The sequence below is a fragment of the Arvicanthis niloticus genome, chromosome 1, assembly GCF_011762505.2.
Source record: "Arvicanthis niloticus isolate mArvNil1 chromosome 1, mArvNil1.pat.X, whole genome shotgun sequence".
Classification (NCBI taxonomy): Eukaryota; Metazoa; Chordata; class Mammalia; order Rodentia; family Muridae; genus Arvicanthis; species Arvicanthis niloticus.
The window spans coordinates 27744868-27767588 of record NC_047658.1 but is presented as its reverse complement, the minus strand read 5'-3'; the positions used below and the strand labels follow the sequence as shown (position 1 = coordinate 27767588).

The 22721-nt window shown below is 43.3% G+C and overlaps 1 protein-coding gene and 1 pseudogene across 2 annotated transcripts in view; one reads left to right on the top strand and one right to left on the bottom strand.

Moving 5' to 3' along the window:
• Positions 1-22721, bottom strand: part of Cyfip1 (cytoplasmic FMR1 interacting protein 1) — an 88625-nt gene that overhangs the window by 22603 nt on the left and 43301 nt on the right. The window contains exons 10-20 of one of the 2 annotated variants that reach the window (XM_034506993.2): positions 20420-20511; positions 19309-19426; positions 14661-14783; positions 13758-13883; positions 10388-10554; positions 8461-8608; positions 6907-7060; positions 5067-5223; positions 4572-4668; positions 1025-1101; positions 808-916 (exon numbers count right to left, since the gene is read on the bottom strand). In XM_034506993.2, coding sequence (XP_034362884.1) covers positions 808-916; positions 1025-1101; positions 4572-4668; positions 5067-5223; positions 6907-7060; positions 8461-8608; positions 10388-10554; positions 13758-13883; positions 14661-14783; positions 19309-19426; positions 20420-20511 — 1368 coding nt within the window. Of the gene's footprint in view, positions 1-807; positions 917-1024; positions 1102-4571; positions 4669-5066; positions 5224-6906; positions 7061-7324; positions 7473-8460; positions 8609-10387; positions 10555-13757; positions 13884-14660; positions 14784-19308; positions 19427-20419; positions 20512-22721 lie in introns of both variants that reach the window. The other variant, XM_034507018.2, reaches the window with a different exon arrangement.
• On the top strand, positions 1807-2553 carry LOC117711423 (thioredoxin-dependent peroxide reductase, mitochondrial pseudogene; annotated as a pseudogene).

The window sequence follows — 22721 nt, the reverse complement described above, 5'->3', positions numbered from 1 at the left end:
GAAATCGTCTTCCCAGGGAAGAGCACACAAATTGGTTATCCAGTATCAAATGGTCAGCCATAAAAACACAAAATTTATTATATATTGAGAGAGAGAGAGAGAGAGAGAGAGAGAGAGAGAGAGAGAGAGAGCGAGCGAGAGAGAGCACACAAAGAAAAAGGAAATGAATTTGATTTGAAAGAGCAAGGGAGGGATATTTGGGAGGCTTTGGAAAGAGGACACAGAAGAGGGAATTGATGCAAGTATATTATAATCTATGGTAGTTTGAATGTTAATGGCCCCATGGGTTCACATGCTTGAATACTTGGTCCCTAGTTGGTGGAACTGTTTGGGAAGGACTGGGTATGGCTTTGTTAGAAGAAGTGTATCATTGGGGAAAGGCTTTGAGGTGAAGTTTTAAAAGACTTGTGCTATCCCCAGAGTCATTCTATCTCTGCCTGTGGCTGTGTCACGAGATATGGGCTCTCAGCTACTACTCCAATATCATGCGGGGCTGCCATGTTCCCTGCCCTGATGATCATGAACTCTGACCTTCACAAAGCATAAGCCTTAAATGAATGCTTTCTTCTCTATGTAGCAATAGAAAAACCTTTAAGGCATAATCTCAAAGAAACAAAACAAAACGACTAACCTGGGCAACCCTGAGATCCCAGAGAGGAAGTAGGTACAAAGGGAAAACCACAAAACAACTTAATACTTTGTACTTTGTTATGACATTCACATGCCACAATTCCTGTAAGAGTCTGGTTAGCTCCAAGACAAGCCCATCATTTCCAAGACGCACTTTAGTAGAGTCACTTAGCTCACCTGCACGTGCCTTTGCTTCAACAACGTCTCATAGCGGTTAGATGGTGGGAGGTGGATCGTGGCTCCCTGATTTTTGCACTCCGATCGTAACCTTTTGTCAAGAAGCAAACTGGTGCAGAAGAGAGGTAGAATATTTGTCATGCACTGTTGATTTTAATAGAAATACCAGACCAAATTACCCAAGATTCTGCATGGGAATCGCAAATCATACACTTACCTTCCTGCCATAACCTTGTAATATGCAAATATCTGGTCTGCCAGTTTATAAACAAATTGGTCAAAACACAGATTCACCTGGCAAAAAGCAAACCGTGTTAGATCTCAACTCCTGAAACCAAGATCAAATAAAAACTCAAAAACAAATGTTTCTGCCTTTCCTTGCTTGCTTATGTTGTTGTTGCTTTGAGCCAGCTTTGATTCATTATGTGGGGCAGGCTAACTCTGAACTCAAGGTCCTCCAGGCTCAGCTTTTTGGATACTGGGATTACAGGCATCATGTGCAACTATTCCTAGCTTCAAACTCCTGCTTCAACACAAGGTAGGGCTCTTGTTTCGTTTTTCAAGACAGGATTTCTCTCTGTGGCCCTGGCTGTCTTGAAACTTGCTCTGTAGTCCAGGCTGGCCTTGAACTCATAGATCTGCCTGCTTCTGCCTCTCAAGTGTGAAGATTAAAGGCATGCACACCACTACCTGGCTGAAACTCTTATTAGAAAAGAAAACAGAAATGATCTTCCTGTCCAACAGAGCATATAAAGTGTGCTCTGACTGGCCAGGGATGACCACCATGCCAGCATAGAAAATCAGACTGGAACACTACTGAGAAAAGGCCAGGCGTGGTAGCACATTTCTGTCATAGCACCTATGAAGCTGAAGAGGATCAGAAGTCCAAAGTTGAAGTAAGTATGTTCAAAGTACATGATATACTTGAGAAAATTATCCTTGTGAAATCCAGCACAACCAGCACTGAATATGCCAATAAAACTGATTTATACACTGACGATGGCAGCTGCTGCAGGAAGGTTGCTCGTTCCTTGGCTGCTCAGAATATGAGTGCTATTTCCAGGGGTATTTCTGCTTTGGCGATTCTTAGGCCTGTTGCTTTTAGAAGAACCTGCTTGACGGACATACAGTGGTCTGCCTCTGCCCAGGCAAAGTTTGCCGTTAGCATCAACTGCTCATTCCACGCCCCAGCTGTCACATAGCATGTGCCCTATTTTAAGGGTACCACTGTTGTCAATGGAGAGTTCAAAGAGCTGAGTCTTGAAGACTGTAATGGGAAATACTTGGTGTCTTTTTTCTAGCCTTTGGATTTCCTTTCTTTCAGTGACAAAGCCAATGACTTTCCTGACTGTCAAGTAGTTTCAATTTCAGATTTCCACTTTAGCCATCTTGCCCAAAGAAGAACAGTGGATCAATACACAACGGAAGAATGGTGATTTGGGCCACATGAATATCACACTGTTGTCAAATTTAACTAAGCAAATAGCCAGAGACTGCAGGGCACTGCTGAACGTGGTGGCACTGCATTCAGAAGCTTCCTCATTATTGACCCTAATGGTGTCACCAAGCACTTGAGTGTCAACGACCACCTGGTAGGAGCAACCTGGAAGAAAACCTCAGTTGGTGAAGGTATTCCAGTTTGTGGAAACCCATGGAGAAGTCTCTCTGACATGGATACGAGAATCCCCTATGATCAAGCCAAGTCCAACGGCTTCCAAAGAATACTTTGAGAAGACCCATCAGTAGGTCATCCCATGCCTGGTGTTCAGTGGTAGCTTCTCATGCCAGAAAAGAGCCATGCCTGGAATCCTTTCAATGCCCTGAGAGTTATGTAGGGATGGAGAAACTGCATCATGTCTGTGTCTATAAGAATCACTCCGTTTGTAAGGCAGGCTCAGGCTCTCTACAAAGTAGCAAGCTGTTTCCATCGCTGTCCTTACTGGCACCTTCTTCATGGCTAACCAGTTCCCACAGAATGCTTGGTGCCCCATTTCTTAGATCGTGTCTTCAGAGGATAAGTAGTTTTCTCCTTAGCCTACCTTGAACCTTGGTCTACAATGAAATAATACATAAGCCCCAATGCAGAAACAATCTGACCAAAATTCTGAAATTTCCTCTTAAATTTCTGTGATCAAACAGAATTTTCCCATTATTTTTCTTGTTGTATTCATTAACTCACAGTGTCCTTGTGTGCTCTGAGGTATTTATGAGGTATAATCAATCAGGAAAGACTTTGTCTAAACCAGTGGTTGCATTTTTAAAAACCATAATCATTTTTTTTCTTCAAGTGGGAATACAAAGTATAGTATAGTATAACAATAAACATTAAAATATTTGCATTTTTAACATAAAAAACAAACCAACAAAACCAAAAACTGATCATATTAAAGAAAGAGAGGGGGGAGGAAGAGGATGAGGAAGAGGAGGAGAAGAAGAAGAAGCAGCCGCCAAGCAAATGGTGATGCATGCCTTTAATGTCAGAACTTGGGAAGCAGAGGCAGACAGATCTTTGAGTTCAAGGCCAGCCTGGTTTACATAGGGAGTTCCAGGACAGCCAGGACTACATAGAGAAACCATGTCTCAAAAAACAAAAACAAATACAAACAAAAAAGGTAGAATTTTTAAAAGTGCACAGCTAGCCTAGGCTACATAGTGATCTCAAGACCAGTCCAAGTTATATAAAACTGTCTCAAAACAACAGCAAACAACAAAACAAAAAATCTTACAGAGGGAGCATAACACTCGTGTCCTCTCAAATTCAAAGGAGTATGAAAAGGTCTCTCTATCTGCTCAGGGAAAGGTAATCAGCATCATGATTAAACTCAAAACAACATTTTAGTGGCCACTGTCTGCAAGGGCATCCCATGTTCTTCCTGGAGCTAACAAGGTCACTTGGCATGAGGCTGTCAAAGAAGCACCCTGGAAGCAATGGCCTTAGCTGCAGAGAGGGTTAGCATCATTCTTTAAAATCATAAGGAGAATATGTGTATTCAGAGGCAGAGAGAGACCCATAACTGCAGGCAGAACCAGGGGGGCAAGCCTCTGTCCACGCATCCTGCCTTGCCTGAGAATCATGACGTTATCCCTGAAGAAAGACTGTGAGACGTTGTCTGTGAGGAGATGGAGCTGCCCAGATACAGAAAAGGATCTCTTGACGTTGAGTTCTCTTATACCTTATGCTAAAGAGCAGGAGATATCCCCTCAGTTGTGTCTGTGTGCTAACTTGACATTTTGCCTGTGACAATAGGTCCTCAAGAAGTCACAGTCAGATATGATGGCTACTCATGTAATCCCAGTACTCAAAAAGCTGAGGCAGGAAGTCTATGGATTGCCTGGGCTACAGAGAAAAAGTGGAGGTGGAGGGTTACACACAAGAGTGCCCCTGCCCAATGCAGAAAAAAAAAAGTGTGTGTAACAAGAAGTTCAGCAAAGGACTGTTATATTATCTGTAAAATTTTAAAACCCAGTGACATTTTTTTAAAAAAGGGTTGGTCGAGTGACTTGAGCACCTACCTAACAGAAACAGAAAGTGATGCAGAAACTGCTTACGGTTTGGTGGAAAAGCACAGCCTACCATTTTCCAATATATAAACAGAAGAAGTCAGAAGAACTTATACCAAAAAAGCATGTTTTACCAAAAAGTACATGTCACCATTTAAACCACTGTGCATTTAAAAAGAAAGTTTAATTCTTTGAATACTCAGGAAAAACAAAGTTAAAATTCAAAAGGCATTTAATAAAAGGAGCTGAAGCTGGTGCCTTACCTCTGCCTCAATTTCATCATAGAGAAACTGCTTGTTGAACTTGGTGAGCGCATAGTGAGCGCTGTCGTTGTACAGGTCCAAGGAGTAGAGGACGTACCTGCAGAGGGACACCAGTCAGTTCCCAGCCTGCCAATGACTTGTGGCCCTCACAGCTGCCTACTTTGGAGAAATTTAACTATCAAATGAAGAAAACCATTTAACTGTCATATGAAGAAAACCAGTTTCTCACTTCCCATGGTATAAAGCTGAATGATATATGTCTACTACTTATCACCAGAGTAGGGAAAAACAGGTGCCTTATTCCATATGAAGGAAACACAACAGCTACCCAGATAAAGGCTTCTATGACTTTACCTTCTCCATGTTGTGGCTTAAAGTGTTTTATTACTATCAGTACTCAGTATTTTTTTTTTCTATTTTAATCCTGAATGAACGTGTGAAGGTACATGCATGTTGAGTGCCACAGCCTCAGAGGCAGACCCATAGGACACTCACTCCATCATTGATGCCTCCTTGGTCTCTAGGATGTGGTCAGTCAGAATCCAGGGCATAGACATCTCAATGGGGAACTGTATCCTTCTCCCCATGGTCAGCTCCAGGAAAAACTCTCGGAACCACAGCTGGGAAAGGTCACAGCACTGCTGCAGTGTTTCTTGAAGGGTTCAAACAACACCAGGTTATCGTTCATGAGCAGGAAGTGATTCAGTACAGAGGAAACAAGAGGTGTGGCACAGGGGATGTGACTCCTCTATGCTTAGCTCCCAGCCATGCAGCATGGATGCAAGCAGGAAGGGGTCACTAGACACTTCACATGAGGGACAAGACGAACATGGGTGTAAGTATAGATCAGGAGCCTACACCTTCTGAGCAACTAGTGTCGTCCTGCCAGCAGGGACCTTAGGAGCCCTTCTTGGCAGGAGCAGGGGATGGCAACCTTTTGAAAAAGAGATGTGAAAATAGGACCACAGGTTTAATATCCCTATTCTGAAAACCAGAAATTTTTTTTTAATTAATTTTTTTTTAAATTTTTTAAAATGATTTATTTATTTTATGTATATGAGTACACCATTGCTCTCTTCAGAGACACCAGAAGAGGGCATCGGATCCCATTACAGATGGTTGTGAGCCACCATGTGGTCGCTGAGAACTGAACTCAGGACCTCTGGAAGAGCAGTCAGTGCTCTTAACCGCTGAGCCATCTCTCCAGCCCTAGAAATCTTAAATGCTCCAAAATCTCAAAATGCTGAGGTACGACGTGACATTAGTACGAGGTGCTAAGTGAAACACTGCATAGCCAGTCTCACATGATGGGCCGAAATCCAAATGCAGACACACAGAGCATGATACGGTAATGCGGTGTCTTACGGACAGGGTCACACGCTGAGGCAGTGTGCAACAGTGTGTGTGGATGCGGACACAGATGGAGATGAGTGTAACGACTCCAGGAAACATCTGCACTTGACAGAAATGCGGCTATGTAACATGACTGTTAGTCCCCAGACCATGTGTATGAGGACTTGCATCCCATCCCCCAAATTTGTCATTATACGTAGTTAGCCACACCCCTCCCCCCCAAGATTCATAATCTGAAGCATTTCTGGTCCCAACGATTTCAGATGAGGGATATTCAACCTGTATTTCCCTTTATGTAGGACAAAAACCAGTGTCTAGGATTACGTGCACATTCAGGAATGGTTTAACCAATACAAAACTAGAAATGGAATTAAGCAGTAAGATTTGTTTTATGTTCTCAGAGCTAACAACAACAGTGTTAATATTTACTTCACGGCCTGCAATACCCCAGGCAAGGCATGACCTCCTGCTCTAAGCAGAAGACATGAACAGCTCAATGAGGCCACAGGCAGACACAGAGGGTAGAAAGCACCCATCAGTGCCAGGTCAAAGTGGCTGAGTGTCACCAAAATGGCGGCTAGTCTGTCTCAGAGCACTTTTGCTACCTGGGCAGTGGGGGCCAGAGGGGCCGTGTCTTCTACGCATCAATGCCTGGATTGTGATCCAGGTAAGAGGTTCCATTTCCCTGTTTTGTGATCCTAATTTTGTGTTCGCATGGCAGGGCCAACCAAAGCCCTACTGTCCCTGTCCTGTTAAGGGCCATGTCCTACAGAGACCATGGCAGATGCCAGGGATGGCAAGGGACTTGGGGGGGGGGGATCTCCAGGATGTCTGGCCACCACCACAAAGGTTAGGACGTGGCACCATGTGGGTGCGTGAAGAGATGGGCAGGAGAACGGTGAGGTAGGCAGAAGCGTCCCAGGTGGTGTTAGCAGGGTTAGAGCATGCCAGGCCGGATATTCTGGTCAGCACTGTCTCTTACCACTGAAATTTATCAAGTGAGTGTAGAAGAATGATTCTCGATGAAATTTTTCTATGTCCAATATGGTGGGCCCCTCAAGGCTACTTCTCAAGGTTTTCTTGGAACCACTTTTGTCTGCAATGAGGGACTCTAGCATAGTTCTCACCATGTAAAGCTGTATTATCCAAGGAGATATTTGTAGGGAAGAAAATATAAACGGTACATTAGTTACATCAAATGGGAAAGTCTATAGAAGAAGAACTGCTCCACTACACCCTGACTAAGTCCCACGCCCACAGTCAGCCTGACGTAGACAGGCTGTCCAGAGGGCCTGGGCATCCACATAGCCAAGACGCTGCCTCTTAGGTTGAGCTATGTGTAGGGGAGCAGCTCACCTCCGTGCCATAAGCATCAACAAGAAAAACAAACAATGTCTTACCACCAAAGGTTAAAAGAGGTGGATAGTTGTACGACTGCCTCAGAAACGCGTTTACCACATGCAAGAGCCTTTCCATGCCCAGAGACTTGAGCTGCCTCAGCAGCTCGGCAGAGCTCAAGGACTCAGCCATAGTGCGCACCAGGTAGAGCTAGACATAGACAGACAGGGAAGGAGAAGCGGGAGAGAGCCGTTAGTCACATGATGCACAGGTCTGAGTGGGGGACACAGGGACAGGCAAATGGAATGGAAGAGCAGATATGCCTCACACAGACCCCAAGAATGGCCAAGAGCCTTCCTCTTGATCTTCAAGAGGTTCCATATAGACCCAGCCATGTGCTTTGCTGGTACCTTTCTACAGGAGTGATAGAGATAGATTATGAGGCCTCTGAGAGAGACATGTAAGAAGGACAGGTCCCAAAGCAGAGGCGCACGTAAACCAAGTGTGAGTCAGTGAGAAGCACCTCAAGGAAGGCCTACGGACGTTGGAAGAGAAAGCAGCAACGGTGGCTTCAGACCATGACATATGAAAGCAGCAGTTCATTTTTTTTTAGGAGCACTTGATTTAAAGATTCGACGTGAAAATTACAATCATACATTTAAACACTGAAAGGGAAACACAGACGGGCTGGAACATGCCTGCAGTGCTAGGAGGCTGAGGTTGAAGCTAACCCTGAGCTATGTACAGTGAGTACCAGGCCAGCCAAGGCTGTAAGGCCCTGTCTTTAAAATGACAAAAGCAGTGCTGAGCATGGAGGGGCATCCTATAATCCCAGCACTCAGAAGGCGGAGGCAGAGGTGGTGGCAGTACAATCAGAAGCTGGAGGCTAGCCTAGGTTACATGAGACACTGTCTCCAAAAAGCAAAAAGGAAACAGCATAAAGAGGAGAAATGTAGGCATGTTTTTCACAGTCAGAGACAGAAACAGCGTGGAAATGACTTCTGTAGTTAAATGAACCAACCAGATACTCACAGGACTGTCTCAGGTAAGGTTTCAAATTGTGTTGGGCAGGGTATAGAAGAAGAGAAAAAGCTTCAGGCAAAACAGGAGTGCCCGAGCAGATCCAGCAACCACTACTTCAGCCCTGCCTCATCTGCCCCCGCCCTCAGCCCAGTTCTAGAATAAAGTTGATGAGAACCTGTGTGCTGGAGGGTCCCACAGCACGGCGGGGCACCTTGATGTCAAAACCGCTCTTAGGGTCCTTCTCTCCCCGCAGAGCTGGGTCGTTAAAGGGTTCGTGCCCAGTCTCCCAGTCACACACGGTCTTCCTGATGGCCTGTAGGACACTGAACAACCCCATCAAGTCATCAGACACGGATTTCTACAATCACAGAGTCTCCTCACCTAACGAGCAGCCAATGCACCAAGAAAATCCCTCTGGTTGAGGTAACAAGCTAAGAGTCTAGTTCATATGAAAGTCTACAAAAGCCGAGTGCATTCTTTAGTTAGTGCTACTGCTATCCCCAAAAGACTTAAGCTATAGTTTACACCAATTAGCCAGGAAACAAGGTTTAACTTCATGAATACAAGCTAGATGGCCAAATCAGGGCAGGGAGAACAGAACTCTCAAAAGTCCACCCAGGCAGCAGAGCTCCCCCTGACTATGGCCAATTGTTTTGTGTGAGGAATAGGAAGCCATTCCTCACACAAAAGGGACTGGACATGTGCCTTGACTCACTGGACATGTAACCCCACTGCTAACAGGCTATATTAATGGAGCACCCAAGGACTTGAGATATCTCCTGTTGACTCTGGCCACCCCTTGCAGAACATTGTCAATAAAACCCAAAGTACAGTATGTATTCTATAGATTCTCTGGCTAGTAGAACAGGTCTGCTTTTTGTCAAGGGCAAGTTCTTCTATCCAATATGCCTCCAACAAACGTTGTCTTTTAACTGAAAGGCTAACAAGGAGAAACAAGGAGGGTTTCAGATGTCACATCTGTTTGATGCTAGGAATATCTGAATACAAATAAATTTTCTCAGGGGACAAGACACAAGTTTAAATAGGGTAATAATTTGTTTTATATATAAATTATACATATATTCAGATGGCCATTTTATATACTATTTTAAATGATTTTGCATATAAAATATCTAATATAGGGTGCAATTTTCTACTACGGCATCATACTGTCATTACAAAGTTTTGGATTTATAAGATGCAGTAGTAGAGTGTGTCTAGTATGTACAAGGATCCATGCTGATCCTTAACACCACACACATGTAAATGTACATACATGTAAGAGCTCACTCGCTCTCTCTCTCTCTCTCTCTCTCTCTCTCTCTCTGTGTGTATGTGTGTCTCTGTCCCTCTCTTTGTCTCTCTGTCTCTCTCTCTGTCTCTCTCTCTCTGTCTCTCTCTCTGTCTCTCTCTCTGTCTCTCTCTCTCTGTCTCTCTCTCTCTGTCTCTCTCTCTCTGTCTCTCTCTCTCTCTCTGTGTGTGTGTGTGTGTGTGTGTGTGTGTGTGTCCCTGTCTCTGTCTCTGTCTCTCTCGGAACTTTGCAGCATTACAATGTACACACAGTATGGAATTTTGTTTATGCTACAAACCAATATCCTCTTAGGTAACAAAGATTCCAGCTGTTAAAGCAAAACCAGCACGATACATTCCTGAACTCTAGTAGGTTTCATTTACACATGTTTCTTTGCAAGTCAACTTATATAAAAGGCTCACTTTTAAAACTCTCAAGAACTCTAAGTTTTACCATATCTGGGTCATTTTTGCCAGACTCGTAGGAGAGTCTAAAAGAAACCTGCCAAGTATAATATGCTTTAGGGAGAGAGAAGAATGTGGAACCTCAAATACCTCAATAACTGGTGACTGGGAATGTCTCTTGTCCCTGGGTTGCCAAATTCCTTGATTTCAGTAGCAAACTAATTACTGTTGTTCAGGATATTAACTGGACCCACTACATTCTATATAGATATAATCATCAAAAAATATAACTAGGAGTTGAAGATAAATGTACTGAGCCTACTTATAAAAATGTGACACTCCATCTATGTGAAGCTAGGCTTCATCCATTGCTTTGAGGCTGTGAGGAAGCGATGAGGAAGGCTGACCTCTGGATGACGTTCTTTTTCTTCTTGATGGCCTGTCGCAGTGGTTCCCTGAGGGTCACCTGGGAGAAGTCCTGAAGTGCAGCATAAACCGTGTGCCTGATGGCATGATTGAACACACTCTCCATCCTGCCCATCAGCACCTGCAGGCCTTTGATCATGGCAATCACCTGTAAAGACACAGCTTTCAGTGGCTGAATGGGGACAGGGGACAGTCCTTCATTGCATGGGAGGTCTCTTTCTCACTCACAGATCTTTCCCTGATTTTTCTCCTACAAAGCTACCTTGTCCCATCATCATCTTCCCCAGAGCAGAAGACCCGATATGCTCTGTGCCTGCCTGAAACTGAACTCATCTCATCTCACCATGAGTACCCTGAGGGCAGCAGTACATATGACTCAAAGATACCATCACGTTATTAATGGACTTCAAATGCAGAAGTAACCATTCAAAATGAAAATATGAAAGTAATCAGAAAAGAAAAAAAAAAACTTTCAAGAGGTTGCAAATTAAATCCCACTTGTTAACAATGAGACATTGACCTAAAACACATGGAAAAGACCTAGAAAAAAAAAAATGAAGCCAACTGCTTGAATTCTGACTTTGTGATAGCTCTATAGGTGTCACTACACAGGTCCCACAAGTCACATTATTTAGGGTTTCCATGTGTTCATGATGGAGAACTATTTAAGATTTATTTACTTACGTATATGAGTACTCTATTTGCATGTATGCCTGGGTGATCCCATTACAGATGGTTGTGAGCCACAATGTGGTTACTGAGAATTGAACTCAGGACCTCTGGAAGGGCAGACAATGCTCTTAATCCCAGAGCCATCTCTCCAGTCTCCACTAGAAAACTATTTGATGATTTATACTGCTTTTCTGTTTAAAACATAAGAAACTTTTACTTTAAAAAAAAAAAAAAAAAGTGCATAGGATAGTAGCTAGAGACATGGCTCAGCAGTTAAGAGCACTGGATGCTTTTCCAGAGGACCTGGGTTCAATTCCCAGCACTCATATAGTGACTCACAACCATCTGTAACTCCAGTTCCAAGTCCAATGCCCTCTTCTTGCCTCCATAGGCAACAGACACACAAGTGGTGCAGAGACATGAATGCAGGCAAAGCACCCATATACATAAAATAAGTAAAATAAACTAAAGAGCATATGGGAACTATAGCGAATAAAAAAATGAAAGCACTAGGTATTTGAACTCAAAGAAGCAACAGAAGGCTGAAAGGAGAAGCCAAGCTCTGAATTCGAGCATTAGAAATGCAAAAATTGAAGGTAATAATAGTCATGCAATGCTTATCATGAATTTATAAAAAGAAGAGCAAAGTGTACCGCTAAAAGTATATAGGAAGGAGTATTTGTGTATTTGTGTGTGTGTGTGTATGTGTTTATATCTTTATGTACAACATAGAGAAAAATTTATAAAACAGCACAGAAGTCCAATGAGTGATCAACAAAGACAAAAGTTGCTTAGTAAACAATAAATACTAACCAACAGGATTGGCCAAGGAAAAAGGAATAAGATATCGATGATCAAATTGAGAATAAAAAGGTAGACATCACTATAGGTGATGTCAGGAGCAAGCACAGAAGCCAAGACAACAAGAGGGAGCAAGAGGCAGAGTGAGGAGCCCCAGAAAGAGGAAATGTGAGAAACAGGAGGTGTCAGGGAATGAAAGACACTTTAACTTGGGGGGCGGGGATGCAGGAGTGAGGAGAGCTTTACAAAGGACCTACATTTCCAGTTTTCATGTCAAATGCTCACAACCCACCTATAACACCCTGCAGCTCCAAGGGAATCCAAAGACTACTTCTGACCACAAAGGCAACCCCCCCTACACACGCATTTGGCATTCACACACGGATATACACACAGAAATAAAAATGTAGTAATTAATAATAATGATGATAATAATAATGAGGATAAGTCTTCAAAAAGGGAAGGTCTACCCATTGGTCACTAAGCTAATGAGGTACCTCATTAACTCCTAAGCAAAAACCCTACACCAATCATTAGGTGACTTAATCTAGGAGTAAATATAAAGAGAACACAGAATAATCAAGATGAGTTGGTGAAAGAAATTTAAGGGTAGTTTAACAATAATACCTAAAAAGGAAACTACAGAACTCTAATAATTCAATAATAAATCAATTTAAAAAATAGGTGAAGACTCTGAACTTCTCCAAAGAGTATATACAAATAGCCAATAAGTACAAAAAGAAACAGAAGGCAAAAAAAAAAAAAAAAAAAAAAAAAAAAAAAAAAATCAAGCTGATATACCATTTGTGAGTTTTGTAATTGTATGAGTAGAAAACTACTCTGTGCCAAAAAAAAAAAAAAAAAAAAAAAAAAAAAAAAAAAAAAAAAATCTATGACTACTTTACTTTACTGTAACTAATGAGCGTAGACATATTGGTCAACACAAAGAAAAATATTTCAAATAGTTATTTGAAAACATTAAAATTACATCAGCTAAGAGTCAATATCTAGAAGTAAAATAAATAATTCTAGAATTTCCAGAGATGTATGATAGACATTAAAGAAAATCCAAACAAATGAAGAGATATATGACATACTAAAAGAAAGAAAAATGAGAGAGAGAGAGAGAGAGAGAGTATTAGAAGTTTATCAGTTATTCTAAAGTGATCTATTAAGTTAGATATATCCTGATGGAAAATTCCAACATATTTCACTGTGAGATATAAAAGGCTTATTCTAAAATGTTTATGATGGGCTAGTGAGATGAAATAAGTGGGTAGAAGTGCTCTCGGTGTAGACCTGATGAACCCAAGTTCAATCCCAAAACACAGCAAAATGAGAACCTCCATGTATACGTTGTGGTGTACACACACACACACACACACACACACACACACACACCAACAATAAATAAATAAAACTAGAATTAAGAAAAAAATTTCTATTAGAAGGCTCAGGAGAAAAACTTGAAAAAAATAAAGAAGGAAGGAAGGAAGGGAGGGAGGGAGGGAGGGGAAAGCTCAAGATTGCTGGGTCACAGATAAATGCCAGTAAAGAATTAGTAGCCATTATGAGAAGGAAACAACCAAGCCTGCCATACAGTTCTCTCATGGGGCAGAGACCAAATCCCAATTCATTACCTGTTTTCCCACTTCTAAGAGACTGTTCTCCACTCACAAGCACTCACAGAGGGGCTGACTCCCTGCGTCTGACAGGCTGCCAACATATACCCAAGCAGCTAACAGCCACTATTCTCTCTGACAGGCACAGTGGGCTGCCCACCATACAAGCAATGGCATCAGACGACAGCCCGTCCATGTTTTCCCTTCGCCCTTGGAAGGCAACACCATCATGGAAACAGGAAGCAGATATTCTCACCTCCACCAGGGCAAACTTCTCCTCAGTGGTGTAGTTGTAGCGTGTGGCACGCTCATACTCCTCAGCGTTGTCGGGGCAGTCCTTGTTAGAGTACTTGTCGGTTGGATGTACAAGTTTCCAGGAATACTGGTGCAGTCAAAAAAGAAAAAGAAAGAAAGATATTCCACAATGAAAGCAAAATACTTGATTTTCAACAGACAATAGCATGGCTGCTTTAAAACTTGCACTGCTTTCTGAATTTCTCTCTCTCTCTCTCTCTCTCTCTCTCTCTCTCTCTCTCTCTCTCTCTCTCTCTCTGTCATACACACACACCTCAAAAAATAGCAAGCACTCAGTCATATAAGCCAAGCTTAAGAACTAACCCAGGCAAAATGTCCAAACTATTGTATGCTGAACAAGTAAAACTTTAGCAACTTGTTTGTATTTAAAACAAAAATTTGCCTTTTAAATGACCATGTACTGTGCCAATTAAATGATTTTTATCTGACTAAAATAAACTTTTAAACGGGAAAATGTATGCAATTTATAGTTAACATTGTATATGTTAACTATAAATTGTATATGTTAACTATATGTGACCGGAAACATTTTACTAAACCTTAAGGATGCTAACAGTTACAAGTCCAAAGAGTAGGATGCTGGTCCAAAGAGAAAAATGAGAGCTGGCGAGCTGGCGAGCTGGTGAAGGCACTTGCCACGGGGCCTGATGACCAGAGTTGGATTACCGGTAAACGGTCTTGCCATTGCAAGTTGTCCTCCAACCCCCATAGCTTTATTTATATGTGAAGAGATGAAAGCCTTAATACGACATTGCCAAGGTCTGTAGTAAAAGCACTTCCAAGCAACGAGGAGTCACTGCACAGTTGCTCCGCCATCCACACACTTGACGAATGCTGTACCTACCACTTCCATCACATGAGCGCTCCACTGTGACAGAAGCTGCAGGCCCTGCAGAGCCAGGTCAAAGAGCTTCCGGTACTCAGCATCTGTCTTCTGGGCTTCCTGCCGGCCAGACCCTGTGACTACCTAGGGCACAGAGGCAAAGGCATTAAGAGAACCCACCCAGCTTCCCTCAGGACTCACTGCTGTGGCTTGCCCTTCTGGAGAACTCTTGGACTCTCTCAGGAGACCTTTTAGCATTTACTAGGGCAGTGTGGAGAGGTCACTGGAGGGCCTGCCCCTCTCCTCGGGTGTGTAAGCAGTTAATGGCTGCTGGGTTCAGTCGTGTGTAACTATCTGTAAACTCTCCATGTTACTGCAAGTACCCCAGTTAAACTCATTAGTTTGTAAAATTAGACTTGGATAGAATTGTTTCTTTGATTTGCCATCAGGGCCCTATCTGGAATAGACATTAGTTTCACCTCCCCCAGGAAAGCTCACGTAGCATCCAGAAATCCTACTCTAGAAATCTATTTCAAAGTCGCATATACAAAAAACAAACAAACAAACAGAATGAACAGAGTTTAAACATATTCCCCTGTCTGCTCCATAGCTAAGACTGACTGGAACTCACTGCGGATCGATCTGCATCTACTTCCTCAGTGCTGGGATTACAAGTAGGCACCACTGTCAGTTTTGGTTGTTCTTTTGTTTTAACTACATGGTGTTTGGGGATGGACCTCACACACGCTGGACACTCTTGTGTGAGCTATAAGCTCAGTCCCATGAACAGACCTTTGAACAAAGGAGATATACAACTGCCCAGTGAATACACGAAAGATGCTCAACACTATTAGTCAGGGAATAACTTAAATCCAAACGTGGTGAGAGCTGGCTGTGGTCTAATCTAAATCACATCACAATGTTAGGAACTGTTTTTTCAGGTTGTGCTTTGCCCTAATAAACTTCATCTTACTAGCAGCATTTGCCTCTGGACTCAGATACTTGGTGGACACCTGAGTCTATAGAGCTATGCTCCGACAGATACATAACTATAGCATGAGACAACCTGCTTAGACCTGTCACCAGACCATCTAGTATGTGCATCAAGAGATGGAAAGAAAGCTCAACTGTCCCAGGGCTTCAGCCCAGCTCGGTCTCCATGGTTACCACAGCCTACTCATCTGCCTGTCCATATATTTGTCCATCTGGAACTGCTACCTCGTCATCAATCTGGACTTTCCTGTCCTCTGCTTCTGCATCTTCCATGGTCTTGACCCTTGCGTCAACCTTGAGGCTCAGCTCAGGCCTGTGACCCAGCAGTACAACCTGCAGAACTGCCTCCAGCCCATTGTCTAAGGCCACAATGAGCCCTTCGCATCTCTATCAGCCTTAGGCTTGCCTCCAGTCAAGCTTCCTTTCCTGAAGCTACGTGAACTTGGCTGCAGCCTCCCTTACCGTTCGTGACCATTCTGTAACCTACATCTCTACATACATGCATGTAGAGATACAATGACCATGTGATTTTGTAGTGTGTGACCTGGGAGTTAATATTAGCAAACTAAGATCAAAATAAAAGAATCTCTATGGCCTCAGCTCTCAAGGACTTTAAAACTTCACAGCAAAATGCTTTTAATGAATCCCAGCACTCGGGAGGCAAAGGCAGGTGGATCTCTGTGGGTTTGAGACCAGTCTGGTCTACAGAATGATCAGAGCCAATGCTACACTGAGAAATCCTGTCTTGAAAAACAAAAACTTTCAATGAAACCAGAAATTTGTGAATGTATCATTATTCAATAAATTCTAACACTGAATAAAGACACATGCATGCTCTTGTAAGCTCTGGACATAACACACTCACAGCTAAACCACAACCAGAAACCACTTCAGATTCACCACAAGTCAGGATCACAAATAAAAAGATGGGTGTGGTGGTGCATGCAGGAAACACAACACTCAATGAGCTGAGGGTTCATGGCTACCCACAAACAAAATCCTTACCATCTTCTTGTAAAGAGACTAAGGTGGTGGTGCAAGCCACCTGGGAGCAGCTTTAATCACAGCACTAAGGAGGCAAAGACAGGTGGATCTCTGTGAGTCTGAGGCCAGCCTGCTCTACTGAGTGAGTTCTAGGACAGCCAGGGCTACACAGAGAAACTGTGTCTCAAAAAAACCAGAGGGGGGCAGGGTAAAAACCTATCACAAACCCTAGGAAGAAGGCAGGTAATGAATGCTGTAAAATGCATTTAACTGGAGCTCTCAATTCCTCCAGATGTTCATATTGTTTAAGAGTTTCCTATTAATTCATTTTACAAGCACGGCCTGAAGTCCCACGGAGCTGGGATCCACTATTCATTTCTACACCACAGGCAGGACTAGCTGCAGGAATACCGGTCTGGTGGTACCTCTTCACTGGGGAACTACCCCAGTTAGGTAGGGTATATACTGGGAGGAGCAGACACCCTGAGACATTTGGAGAAGCAGGCTTTTTCAGTCATTTAGGTTCCATTACTAGTTTCTCCATTTGTGTTAACTGTCCTCCTATAAACCTGGAGAGCCAACTGGTTCTCAAAACTAGACTAAGACCTGCATTCCTCCCAGTTGATCTCACATACATACAAGGTATGACTACATTGTGGCCTTCACATCATTGCCTGCTTACTGACATCACTGCCTGCTCACTGACATGCTCGCTGACATCACTGACATGCTCACTGACATCACTGTACTGCCTGCTCACTGACATGCTCGCTGATATCACTGACATGCTCGCTGACATCACTGTCTGTTCACTGACATCACTGGCATACTCTCTAACATCACTGCCTGCTTACTGACATCACTGCCCGCTCACTGACATCACTGCCCGCTCACTGACATCACTGCCCACTCACTGACATCACTGCCCGCTCACTGACATCACTGCCCACTCACTGACATCACTGCCCGCTCACTGACATCACTGCCCACTCACTGACATCACTGCCTGCTCACTGACATCACTGCCTACTCACTGCCCACTCACTGACATCACTGCCCGCTCACTGACATCACTTCCTGCTTACTGACATCACTGCCTGCTTACTGACATCACTGCCTACTCACTGCCCGCTCACTGACATCACTTCCTGCTTACTGACATCACTGCCTGCTTACAGACATCACTGCCTACTCACTGCCTGCTCACTGACATCACTGCCTGCTCACTGACATCACTTCCTGCTTACTGACATCACTGCCTACTTACTGACATCACTGCCTACTCACTGCCCACTCACTGACATCACTGCCCGCTCACTGACATCACTTCCTGCTTACTGACATCACTGCCTACTCATTGACATCACTGCCCGCTTACTGACATCACTGCCTGCTCACTAAGATCAAAAGTGGCTTCCATGCTCCTCCTGGCTAGATCCTCCCAAAGGCTATAACTACCCTGCTTATCCCACAAGCCTAGGAGCCATGCTGGATAGGTAAAATAATGTGAATATCCAAGAAAAAAAAAAAGTCATGGTAACCTGACTACAGAACGAACAGTAAAGAATTATAAAGACCCCATTCTGTGGACCTGTGGGACCTTTCTTCCTAACTCAACTCTAGGGCCAGACTTCCCAGACAGCACCTACTAAGGAACTAGGGGTTAAACATTCCTGAGAGGCCAATAAAGGTGCCACAGAGGGATAAAAAAGGTCATAATCGTCCCGCTTCGTCCTCACCTTCCTTATTTGAGATGAAGACCTGGCAGGGAGACAAAGCCCAGACAGGCATTTTATCGACCAGTAGAGCCCCTACAAGCTGACAAGTCCCACAGGTTCAATGCTAGAGCAGACACATTTAGCCAAAGTTGTGAGTGTATCAGCTTCCCTTTATTTAAAATGACCAACACTACATAGGGGAAGATTGTCCCCATTCCAGCATACCCAGAGCCCTTCAGAGTCCACCCTCTGCCTTCTGGGGACTCTTTCTGTGTGCCTTGCTGCTGTGCATGCTCATGTATAATAAAAGTCTCTTCCATTGGCTGATGACGTCTGAGGTTTTCCCTGGTGTTGTGCTTGATTTTTCCTGACTTTTAATTCTTTAACTGGTGGGGGAACTGAACCCAATACAGATCCACAGAGAATATCCCCTGTACCAACCTAGAGGCTTCAGTTACTTCAGGTTTTGGGAAGTCTTCCTCTCCATCTAGTTCCTACTGCTCCATCCTCTCCTTAGTTTTTCTTTTAGTTCCTTTTTCCTTGTCTTTTTTTTACCCCCTCTTTGACCCCGGCCCTTTCCCCCTTCCTCCCTCTCATTCCCAACCCCTTTACACTGGGGCTTACACTAAACAGTCATATATGTGCTAGGCAAGTGTTCTACCAGTTCCAGTCCTCCCAGTGTTTCCCTGCTGCAAAGCTGTATTGTATACATCTGAACAGATACAGGCAAGGCTAACTGCAGTGACTCATCAATTCTGAGGGATTTTGTTTTTGCTTTAACTATTTAGGTTTGGGTTTGGAGAATCTTCCCTTATTTAGTTTTGGTCAGTTTAAAGAAATGGATTTTTTTAGATGTGAGATTTTCCAAGACAATTAATGTAAATATTTGTGTGCAAAAAAAAAATAATAATAATAAAATTAACACTTGAGAGTCTATGTGGCTCTGCAGGCCAAATGGTGCAGTGGGTGTGTACCTCGCTATTGCTGTAGCGTGCCAGCTCAGAGATGAAACGCATGTGATCTTCACGGATCTGGATCATCTGCTCGCAGATGTTGTACTGTGGGCTGCTGCTTGAGGATGTACAGGTCCACCTGGGCATGGAGAGAAAGCCCTGGGTGACCAGAGGCACTAGCACAGTGCCTAGGTACAGCACTGGCTGCAGCACGGGAAGGCACTGTGGCGCTAAGACCATTCAACAAGTTTTACGTTTATGTAAGAGTTGTTAAAGGAATATTTGACAGAAACCATCTGGGGCCTATAAAACCTGAAGCATGTCTGCATAGCTTTCCCTAGGAGAGGTTAGCTGACTCCCTGAGGGAGAAATACAATGTCTAAATCACACCTAAGTGGTTAGTAAAGGCTAGTTACTGGTATGAGTGTCCAATAAATCAGTAAAAACACCTGAGAAATTCAGTGGGCTATGCGCAACATACATTAAGTAAGATAGTATACATATAGTAAATTGTAATGGTAAGCTGCAAAACCTTAGCTGAGACTACTCTCTGAATACAGAGTATGTGCTTCGGGGGCCACAGTGTCTCTGCCACATCTGTTATAGTCAACGCATGCACACATGCACAGACTACCTTTTTTTTTGTAAAAACCATTCCCATTAAAAAGCATTTAAGACCAGGCTCAGTTCTAGGGACCTTACAAACATAGGTCTGAATTGGTTTAGCCCTCGGGTGACAATTTTGTAAACTCTGTGAATATACATGAATAGCCCCTGCTCCTCTTCAGGGTTGATTAACAACCATGTTTCACCACATCACTAGGTCCAGAAAAATATTTTTACATTCTCAACCAGCACTGTGAAATATTTTAAGTCTTTGCTGCCCAACATGCTAATCGCTGGCCACTGAACATTCAAACTGTGGCTTGCTTTACTAAAGAAATTAAAATGTTTAGTGCTTTTATCAATGAAATTAATAAAACTTAAACAGCCACATTTGGCAAGGGCTACCATATGGGACATTTGCTTCCACGCCCGTGAGAATGTCAAGGTAACTACTTTAGATAAATGCATGCTGTGAAGGTGCCAGAGAGTTCTGTAAGCTCTAGGGGGCAGCCTAGTCTCTTCCTACCGGGACTTATTCTCTTCATAGTGTGCGCTGGTCTTGATGTATCTTGCCAGTTCTATCTGCATATCTCCAAAGAGTGGAACCACCTGCAGTTGCTGTATCAATAAAAAATAAAAAAAAAAAAAAAAAAAGAGCATGTCACAAAATACATCCATTCACCAAATGAATAATCATGAGGAAAATAATGCTATTAGTTTGAGTTGAACACAGTTGCAAATCATTCAATATTTAAATATCTTCCTTAAAAAGGACAAAATACAATTTAAGAAACAGCACATGAAAATATGTTTAAATAGTTAACTTACCGTGTTGCTATAGCCATAGCTGCATTTCTGCATATTCGTAACACTTAGGAGATAAAAATGTACAGGCAAACAGTATACAACAGATCTACATACTCATGAACAAAAGATGTACAAGATGGCAAAGCAAAAGTTCTATCTTTAAAAAAATTCTAGAGAAAACTCTCAATGAATGGAAAGATGATATTCATGTATTAGAAGACCTAACAGTTATTTATTGATTGATTTTACTGTTGTATAAACTGATTATATGATTGTCCCATGGTATGGTTAGAGGGAAGGTTTTTAATGTAGATGGGGCGGGGGTGGGAGATATCAGGCAGAGGCATCTGGAAGAAGAATCTAGAACAGAATGAGAAAGAAGTAGCGTGAACATGGCCACCAGACTATGGCCTGGGGTATCTGCAAAAGAGGGACAAACAGCAGGGGATAGAGAATAGAGAAAAGAGAGAAGCAGCAGCAGAGAGGTCATGGAGAGACAAAGACAGCAAGAGCTCGCGCATATCAAAAATAGCGGGGTTATAAGGAGTATGAGTAGCTGGGGGGAGGGAAGTCCAGGAGGCCAGCATGGACACTGGAATGTGTAACAGGTACGGGTAACATGGAGACGGCCTGGAGGCCATGAGCTTTAGTATGCTGACAGGCACCACAGGCGGCCATTTTCCCCTTCTGCCTTTTAGAATTTGGGAAACCGAGTTTCCTTTGGACCTGACAGTTTTCATTAAGTTTATATTTTGTTGTTGTTGCTAGGAATCAAATTCCAGGATCATTCATATATATAATAAGCACTTCAACTACCAAGCTATACTCTCAGGCCAGACCAATACTTATGGAATCCCGATCGATATTTCAGTAGAAAAATGCTTTTGTTTGTAAACCAGCAAACCAATTCTAAAATCTATGTTGAAAAGCACACACGTGCGCACAACCTTTAAAAGATCCTCTCAACATGTGAACATCAAGCCTGGCTCTCTCTCTCTCTCCCCCCTCCTCCCTCTCTGCTTCCTTTCCTCTCCCCATCTCTATCTCTCTCTCATATCCCGACTCCAAGACAGCCTTCCATTCTTACCCCTCCCCCAATAAACATCTTGCATTAGATCTGTCACATGACATGATCTTTACAGCATACCTTGGCCCAGACCCACCCTTTGCTGCCTAATCCTAATAGTATCTATGATTATCTTAAAGAATAAAACTGGAAGAGATCATCTTCTGAGTAAGCACACCTGGAAGAAAGCTGCAGACAGTAAGGCAGCATGGCCCTGCATCAAGGAAGGAAGCCAGAATACAAGACAGAGACCCAGGTAAGCCGAGCGATGGAAACATAAATGTCTCTGTAACAAATAAGCAGGGTAAACTGACTAACTATACTAGGAAAAAAATCCCAAGAATGACAACTGTTGGGCCTTGGACAAGGTAACTCCATTTAACCTGTTACCTTCAGTCACGTAGGACACAGGTAGAGGGCGTGATTAACAAGTCTCTACCTCCAGAGATTTAAATATTAATGAATTATCAAAAGGCCAGGGGCGTAGCTAATTAAGTTATTCCCTCCCCTTTTTCCTTCCCTATAAAATGAGACTCCCCTGGCCTTTGGCGGGGGAAGAGCATACCACCTACCTCCATTAACCATGTCATGAACAATAAAGCTTTGGAAAACCGGACTCCACGTGTCGCATGGTCTCTCCACCTGATTCCCAGCTTTTGGAACCCTGGAACCTTGCCCTTGCCGATGCAGCCGCCGGCCCGCCCACCGACAGCTGCGTGAATGTGGGACCCTCCGCTGGCGATGTGGGAAGCCCGCCCGGGACCCTGATGCTGGACTGCCCTGGGACCCTGCCGCCGGACTCCCTCCCCCCGCCCGCGAGATTTCTTTCCCAACAGACAACCCTTACCTCCTCCACAAATAAATATGGAGCCAGTACCAGAGAGGGCTTATACATCTATATGAAAAAGAAAAGAGTGCTTCACAAAGGTAACTTAGTAGAAGACTCTTGGGATGC